This window comes from Leptonotus elevatus, chromosome 8 (assembly GCF_054856555.1).
Source record: "Leptonotus elevatus isolate MCC_2025b chromosome 8, RoL_Lele_1.0, whole genome shotgun sequence".
Classification (NCBI taxonomy): Eukaryota; Metazoa; Chordata; class Actinopteri; order Syngnathiformes; family Syngnathidae; genus Leptonotus; species Leptonotus elevatus.
Window position 1 is genome coordinate 9,944,655 of NC_141246.1, and position 8,594 is coordinate 9,953,248.

Below are 8,594 nucleotides of genomic sequence, written 5' to 3' on the forward strand. Positions count from 1 at the left end.
CCGCCATGAACCCAACAGTCTTTTTACAGGGCCACATGTTAACAATTTGAACAGCAATCGCATTACAGTAAAAGTGTTCTGCATTGACACTGCACACAGTGAGACACACACACACGGTTTCATTACCAGCAGCAGTAACACTATGCTCCACTTTCACAATATGGTGAAGATTTTACCCCAGAAAAAGAGTCCTGACTCATCGACTTGGCTAAATGCGCTGCCTTTCTTGTGTTCACGACATGTGGCAAGACTTTATTTCAGAACAATTCACCCAAGGACTAAAATGATTACACCCGCCCGTGTGTGAGATACAAGCAACAACAAAAAAAGAAAAAGAAAATCAGGCTAGGGGTTTGCGGCCAAGAGGGAATGTCAAGAGCATGCAAGTTTGATTTAATAGAGTGAGGAAACATTGTGTATTGTCAAGAGGGCTTGCACCATTCCTGGGTCCAGACTGCAAACCCTTCAATGATCTGTCACCCAGATCATGACAAACTGGCTACCTTTCATCTGGGTCAAGTAACAATGAAAGGTTCCTTCACAATAATTAAAGACGCATCTTCACAGAACCGAACAATGCATCAAATCCCAAACACTGATTATATAAAGTCAAAGTCATTAAATTTAACAGTCAAGTATCTGTGACACTAAATCCAAAATTGGCTAAAGCTAGCATGCAACTAACCAGACTAAAGCATATTTTAAGCTTTCCATCTTTTACCAATTTACACAGGATGAATGCAGACACTGGATTCTCCCGTAAATGGCAAAATGATTTTCTACTGTTTGGGCCTGGTTGTGGTTAGCTAACTGCGGCCATCTTTGTTTACGTGCCAACATACTGTACAGGATCAATCAGGAGGACGGCTCAGATGATGAGCAGACATACCAAGGGCAAGATGAGAAAGACTCGACTGGTTGTGAGTCACAGTGGAGGAAAAGAGAATAAGCCGCCTGTTTATGTGAGTGTTTTATGTCCAATGCAGAACACACACACAGCATTGATGCATGCTGTTTGCATGAGCAAAGAGGAATTCATCTGCTCGTGCTGCCAACTGATGGTGGCCAAATGTGATCTTGCAGCTAGTGGGTTAGCGGGACTGATAGATGATAGGACTTACTCTCAAGAGAAGCTTGTGTAAAAAGGAGACACCAAGACTTGTTGATTACACTTGTCCAATAACAAAAGCATGATAAACACTTGCAACATTGATAATGCAATATTTCAACCTTCTTCCAGAAACATGAAAATTATTTTCATATAATTCATGAACAAATTGGTGAAGCAACACTGTGTTTTCTTTTCTTATGGTACATTAACACATCATAGAGTAGTTGGTGATTACTTTGTAAACATATGGTGTCCATAGCGCTTTACAATGCCTCACATTCACACACAAATGGTCGACTGCTGCCATGCAGGGCGCTGCCAGGTCCACTGGGAGCAAATTGGGGTTCAGTTTCTTGCTCAAGGACACTTTGACATGTTCACCAGGGGTGTAGGACCGAACTCACAACCTTATGGATGTGAGACGACCACTCTACCACTGAGCCATGCTGCCCCATATTACACCTCACAATGTTTCATTTCAAGTCCAGAGTCTTTAGTCCCAACCCCAAGTTGAGTCTTTTACTTTAGCCATCTGTGCGGATTTAAAAGGCATCTGTGGGTTTAGTGACACTGTGTATGTCAAATTGAGAGCTATCTTATGTTTATCACATTGTGTTGGAAGTTTGGACCAAATGTAATCTTCCTAAAGCCGTCTGGTTGTACCTTGGATGCATTTTACAAAGATAAGTTGTACGAAGCGCATTGACCCACTGGGTTCTGAAAAACTATAACTGTAGCTGGTTAAAAATTATTTAACAGTCCTTCTAACAATGGGTATCTTGTTGAAAGTTTGTTAAGCGGACCGAGGGAAAGAGTCAGTGCCACCACCGACGTAGGTGTAACTCGTAAAAATGTTTTATCCACAAAATTTACGATCAGGCATCTGCACGTGAGCTGGCTAGCTCTGTCGGGCCGGGACAATCTCAGTTGAGCAAAAGGTCCCGTGAACCCACAGTGCTTACAGCTCGAATCCCGGCCAAGACTCTGTTAGTTTTCTTCTCGATTTTGAGTTGTTAAACTCAAGTCATTTTTAAACCTGACTCAAGTGGAGCCTCCCCTAGACCTGGGACACCTGATTTACGATTACGGCTGAAGAGGACAATGGATCAAGCCAAATCACACGATATGAAAAAAGTAACTACAGGCGATGAGTCCAAGTTGTGATGACTCAAGTCCTCATTTTTGCATATTATGCAAATCTACATGTACTATATTGTGTTTTTTCAACTACACGGGTCTGGAATCCTCAAATACATTTTGATCATTTAGCTTGTAATTAAATTCAATATTATATTTAGGATTTAGCCAAAAAAATTCTCTTTTTGGTGCTCTTCAGTGGCGGGATCCGCAAAAGCATTTTCCAAAAAAAGAGAAAACTGAGGCACTCCCTGACAAAGGCTTACCAAGGCCGAAACGTGTTGGCAATTTTGAATCAACTGGTCATGTGGCAATAAAGACCTTTTACGTGGAACACCTTTTAGTACCTCAGTTTTCTCTCTTTTGAAATTGATTTAAATCCTTTTAAATCATTTTAATATGCCACTCGATAGTCTATTACCTAATTGGCAGTAAGCGGGGTACACCCTGAACTGGTTGCCAGCCAATCGCGGGGCATACAGGGACGAACAACCATCACACTCACAATCACACCTAAGGACAATTTATAGTGTTCAATTAACCTGCAATGCATGTCTTTGGAATGTGGGAGGAAACCGGAGTACCCTGAGAAAACCCACGCAACGCAGGCACGGGGAGAACATGCAAACTCCACCCAGGAAGACCGAAGCCCGGACTCGATCTCACGTCCTCTGCACTGGGAGGCGGACGTGCTAACCAGTCAGCCACCGTGCCGCCAACAAAATGTATTCTTATGCAAAATTTTTGAATTATCATTCACTCCCCAAACAAATGTAACTCGCAGAATTTAAATGATGAATTGAAGAATGCTGATGCAATTAAAGATGACTCATTTACATGCTGCATCTGGACGGCACATCCGACCACACATCAAAACTGACTTAGGAAAAATCGGGGTGATAGTTACAGCCACGTGTTCGCCAAATCTGACTTTCAGGAAGTTGTAATGACCACAAGCCTCCATCCTGCGCCATGGCTGGCAAGCCAGTCTCCTGCCACCCGATCAATAAGATGCTATTTGACAGTTCATACAGGAACCAGATGAATGACAGAACTATTGGTGAATCACATCTGAGGGAAGTGGCGCTGAAGCCCTGCAGCTTTGCCTCTCCAGACGTAATGATCAAAAACTGCGGTTGGTAGTGCAACACACGCAGACAAGCTTTATTAAAAACTGAAGTAAGCTATTTTTGACAGCTGGAAATAGCCTACTCACTGGGATTTCACAACATGAACAAGGATGCGGCATTATCATACAGACAAGTCTACCTTAGAAGAAGAAGAAGAAATTTTATACTAATATTACTTTAATAGCACCTCAATCAAAATGGCTCTTGGGAGACTCAAACTAATCAAGGCACACAATTTGTTTGAAATTTTACATACCCTTTGGGGTATGCAAACTTATGAGCACAACTGTAAATGTACAAAAAACAAACGTCATTTAATGACACAAAAATGCAACGAATCATCATCAAAATTGACATGCACATCACTACTCATGTCAACATTAACTTCTGAAAATATCAAAACAATTGCCACCATATTTTAGATTTTATAGGCATTTAACCTTCTTATCATACAGTGCGCTCATAAGTTAAAGCACAACTGTACATACTTTTAAAAATATCATAATGACTAAAATGCATTTAATTAATCACCTTAAGTACTTGGGAACTATGTAGAGTTCTTTATTTGTACAGTCATTTTAACCCCCCCCCCCCCCAATAAATAAATAAATAAATAAAATAATATAAATAAATAAATAAAATTTAACATTACAAATACATCTGTCTTTAATCATTTTTGATTGGGCATTTGTTTTTAGTTCATTTTTACATTTTCTATGGCATCCTTGAGTGCCATTGTTTCCTGGACAGCATGGTGTTTGTCCCACTTGAAGTCCACCAATCATAACGTGGTCATACAAATTCTGTTGAATTTGATGAAAATGTGAGCTCAATGTGAGAAACCAATAGCTACACTTACTGCATCTAATACAGAATGAGTTGAATAACAGCACAAGGTCGTGGATTTCACCATTAAATAACATGACAATTGTGGACTTAAAGGGTATTTATAATCATAAAAACATCTTTAATTGGCACGATAACAGTTGCCTTGTCTGCCTTAAGTGCTTCATGAATGAAACTCCAGGGAGAAATGAAGTCAGTAAGCAAGGGAGTCCTTGGAAATGAACTCATTCAACTCCCATTGCTGCCAGGAAATAACAAGAAGCTGCTACAACTGTACCATCAAGTGGCCAAACAATGTCATCGCTACAGCAAACACTCCAGTTTCAACAGGATCCCAGACAAACTGGTGAAGGAAGTTTTGTGCTTCAGAATATTTCGTTTATTGGGTTATGAAACTGAAAAAGTGGGTCAGCACCACTAAAATGACAGTATACTGTATTAGTTATATCACACTGTATATGCAGCATTATGCATTGATTGTACACTGCACAGAAATCAAACAGCAACTAATGTTCGGATTAAAAACTCAACAGTCAATAAATAACAAACTGCAAAAAATAGTAATGAAAATTAAAAGCATTTACTAAAATGTTACAAAAACCTTCAGTTCACAAAAGAAAATACAGAAAACACCAAAAACAAATACAAAACCGGAATGTAAAAACATGATTAAAAAAACTAACAAACTTCAAACTATTGTATTTTGTGTATGCATATTTATATTTACTCATCAGCATCTGCAAACTGTTCAGGCTCGGTATCAATGCTGGTGAAGTCCAACAGGAGTGGGCGTGGGTGGTGTTTGGCTGGACTGTAACTGGCTGTGTAAGGCATGTCATTCCCTTGTTCCAATGCTAAATCCTGAAAAGCCGACATAAACACATCTTCTGGACCTAAAAGGAGCACAAAATATTTTCCAAACAGTCATTGGAGGGCTAGGTTTTACAGTGACCAAGTGGTTAGCATATCCAACTCAAAAGTTCTAAGGTTGGTGGATAGAATCCATGCTTGTTGTCTAAAAGCCGTGCAGCAAATGCAAACCTTTATCCTCTGTCTATCGAGTGACGACAAAACTTAAATGGGGAAACAATTAACGTCAATAAAAAAAAAAAATAATAATAAATAAATGCAGAAACTGACATTGTTAGTCTGAGGCTATTTGAGGAACTATGATAGCACAGAAAACAAATAAATTGTACTTCTACTTTGTCCAGGTTAGTCGGCATTACAGTTAAAATGACAAATATGAGAGGCAGTCAATAATACAAAGGAGAAACAATACTTACCATAAGGTTGGACTGAAAATCTCTTTTCCAAGTTGGCTTCACATTCTTGTTCCCAGTCTTCCTCCTCACGTAAATCACTGTAAACCCGAACCGAACGTTCATAATAATTTAATAGCTTAAGTACACAATACTCAAAGTTTTTAAAAACTAGTCCCAACTTAACTTTTTTAAGTTGGTGTAACGTTGTATGCTTTTATAAGTAATTTGTACTAATAACTTTTGATTAAATTGAACTATACTTGTTTTGGGGAATGGATAACTTAAAAACATAAATTAGCTGTAACGTAATAAAACTTAGTTATTTTGTGATTAAAATCTTGTTTCTAGGTAATATTTACAAATAAAATAAATTTATATAGTACATACTAAAAACAAAACTTAATGTATGTAATGTAATGTTTTATGTTTTGTGTATGTTTAAATTAATTAATAATAATAATAAAAACATGCTCATGGTGGCAATTTTGTAATCGTGGAGGGTAAATAATCAAAATCGTATTTGAATTTCGATAAATTGCACAGCCCTACTTGATGAGTAAAAAAATAATAATAATTTGGGCGTTTTTCGGAAGGGCTGAAATGGATTAATTGCATTTCTATTTTTTTCATTGGTGAGGGATGAGTTGAGATTCTAATGTTTTGAGATAAATTTGTTCCAAAATGAATAACTCGTATCGCAAGGCACCACTGTATTATTTGCCCTACCATGTGAGGTCTCATAGGAATGACTTACCTTAAAATACATTGAGTGTCCTCAAAGCGGCTGTCACGAACCTGTCTCCTTTTCTTACGCCTTCATGCATGTAAGATTTCAGGAAAAGAACAAATTGTGACTTTTTTCCCCCCAGATTTTGCATTTTCAATTCAATTAAAAATTGTCTTTGAATCATGCTTCAGTACAAACATGATAGAAAATTACTGCACTTAAAGCTATTACGCTAATAATGCAAGGATGAACACTTCCAAATACATTCATGAGTTTTTCTTATTATTTAACATTGTTTTAGAGATCGTTTTGCATTTTGTTCAACTTAACCTTAACACAAGGATTTCTTTCTCCACTTTTACATTAAGATAGTCACAGATGTCGCTTTTAAAATACAAAAATAATTTTTAAATGGAGTAAGAAACTAATTTAAATTAAAGGTATGATTACGTAAATTCCAGTACGATTTTAACAATTACCCAATTTTATATCCTGATAACAGTATTTACCCCAATATAATATGTTTTTTTCACAATTCCATCTTATCTTGGCAATTTTCTAAAAAAACAAAAAATATAATCTGTTTATTGTAACATTGTCCTTTTCAGCAAGTCGTTGCACATCAGTCTCCAAAAAGACTAATCGATTTAAACTCAATTGACCTGTTACGCTAATGCACTGCTTCTCAATTACCAGTAAAAAACACACAAACACATACACAAACGCCCCGCCCTCAACCCCCGAGAAAGAAGAAAATGCTTTGTGCCCCCACAACTCACCGCTGTACGTTCGTGACTATAAATAGTATTATTTGTCTATAAAATTGTTACACTGACTACAGAGTACAGACGGTATATGTGTAAAATAGTTGACACAACACATCCTGGGTTAGTCAAGATTGCTGAGAAGAAAAAAACCCGTTGGCAATTACATGATCGCGTTTCCATCAGAAAATTATAAATTATTCAGCCCTACCTCACTTTCTTGTTTTTCATCCTGGGTGTCACAAGCAAGCTTGGTTCTGTTGCTGCTTGCTCAGAGGTGGACAAAACGCGGGCATCACTAGCAATCCCGTTTACCAAGATGCCACCTGCAGGGGAAAATGTTTTTCTTTGTTTCCTTTTGGACCTTGCAGGTGCTGCATTGTTAGCCTTGTCCTCAACATGGTTCACATATCCATTAATCACATGTTGTGGCTTGGTAACATTTGGCTTGACTGTTTTTGTGCTTCTCTTGGTTCTAGTGGCGGCAGATGGGTAGTCAATGGACACAGCCGGTTCTTCAAACAAACACGGAACCGGAATATTTGGACCATTGGTGCTGTAGATGTTCTCCCGAGCTTCTTTCGTTCCATCCACAAAATCTGTAGGATGTTGAGACATCTTGAAACCTACATAAAGCAGCTTCATGTCAGTACATGACAAACTGACAAAAATATTTATCTATTATCTTGAAAATAAATTTGTTGTTGATTAATCATTGCACTTCGAGTTATGAGTAATGTTGTCCTATTGCTACAGTAGCCTACATACTGTAAATGACATGCGTCTTCTCAGTCCCGACTGAAATACATTCTGTTGGGTTGGATCCACTATAGATTGATGTTTTGAGTCATTCAGTATTTTTTAAGAAGACTTATTCATGTGCACATTTTTAAGACGGTTGATAGATTGATTTGAGACATTTTAATGCCTTGTAACTGTAAGACTTTTCAAGGACCTTTTCAAATTCAACAATTAAAAACAACAAAAATGTAAAAACTCGACCCCACCTTCTCTAGTAGTCCCCCGACCGTCTGCCCCCCAATTTACTACATTCAAACTTAAGACTAGAAATTCATGCATTATCTCCAGTTGTTGTAATACATTTCTTAATAATTTTGACAGATACTTAGATCACTGGAATTGAAAAGAGACCAATTTGATAACGACGGCCTCAAATACATCAATTTATCTTAACCTTAGCGTAACTTGCTACTTAATTTCTGGCACTTCACGAACCAGTACACGCCTACCGTTAAACTTCACAAACTAACCAGATTATTAATAGCGTTGTATTTGATAAACTACGTGCTACTTTTCTTTCATTTACTAATGACCTGTCTAGATGCTAAGCTAATTGCCATAGCATACGTTTGCAATTAATTCAGAAAATGGATGGCTGGAAGAAGTAAAAACCACAACGTGAACCATTTGGAAGGACTACAGTTTGGGAGGGTGTTGTTTTAACGTTACATTAGTTTCATTCTAGCTATATCGTGCCTCACCCGTGCCGTAGGCTGAGATGTCCAACTCCTGCTCTGTGATCGATAGTTAATCCATTAGCCTCCACCTGGAAATTGGACACTAGCTGGCGCCTAAACACTGGAAACGAGGCGC

At 38.0% G+C, this 8,594-nt stretch overlaps 1 protein-coding gene across 1 annotated transcript; it reads right to left on the reverse strand.

Annotated features, from left to right (window-relative positions):
- Positions 1–4,586: 4,586 nt before the first annotated feature.
- Positions 4,587–8,587, reverse strand: LOC147169677 (uncharacterized). The gene is made up of 5 exons (XM_086082061.1): positions 8,483–8,587; positions 7,192–7,606; positions 6,244–6,303; positions 5,511–5,587; positions 4,587–5,117 (listed from the first exon to the last, which is right to left on the reverse strand). Exons 2-5 carry the CDS (start codon positions 7,596–7,598, stop codon positions 4,948–4,950), a joined length of 714 nt encoding a protein of 237 aa, XP_085938187.1. The 5' UTR covers positions 7,599–7,606; positions 8,483–8,587; the 3' UTR covers positions 4,587–4,947.
- Between the last annotated feature and the right edge of the window lie 7 nt (positions 8,588–8,594).

Bases quoted from the DNA above. Each gene is read 5' to 3' on its own strand.
- LOC147169677 (XM_086082061.1), bottom strand. From the start codon at position 7,598: ATGTCTCAACATCCTACAGATTTTGTGGATGGAACGAAAGAAGCTCGG. The intron at 6,304-7,191 runs GTAGGGCTGAAT...ACATGCATGAAG, and splicing joins ATGAAAAACAAGAAAGTGAG to GCGTAAGAAAAGGAGACAGG. The intron at 5,588-6,243 runs GTAAGTCATTCC...TCGGGTTTACAG, and splicing joins GACACTCAATGTATTTTAAG to TGATTTACGTGAGGAGGAAG.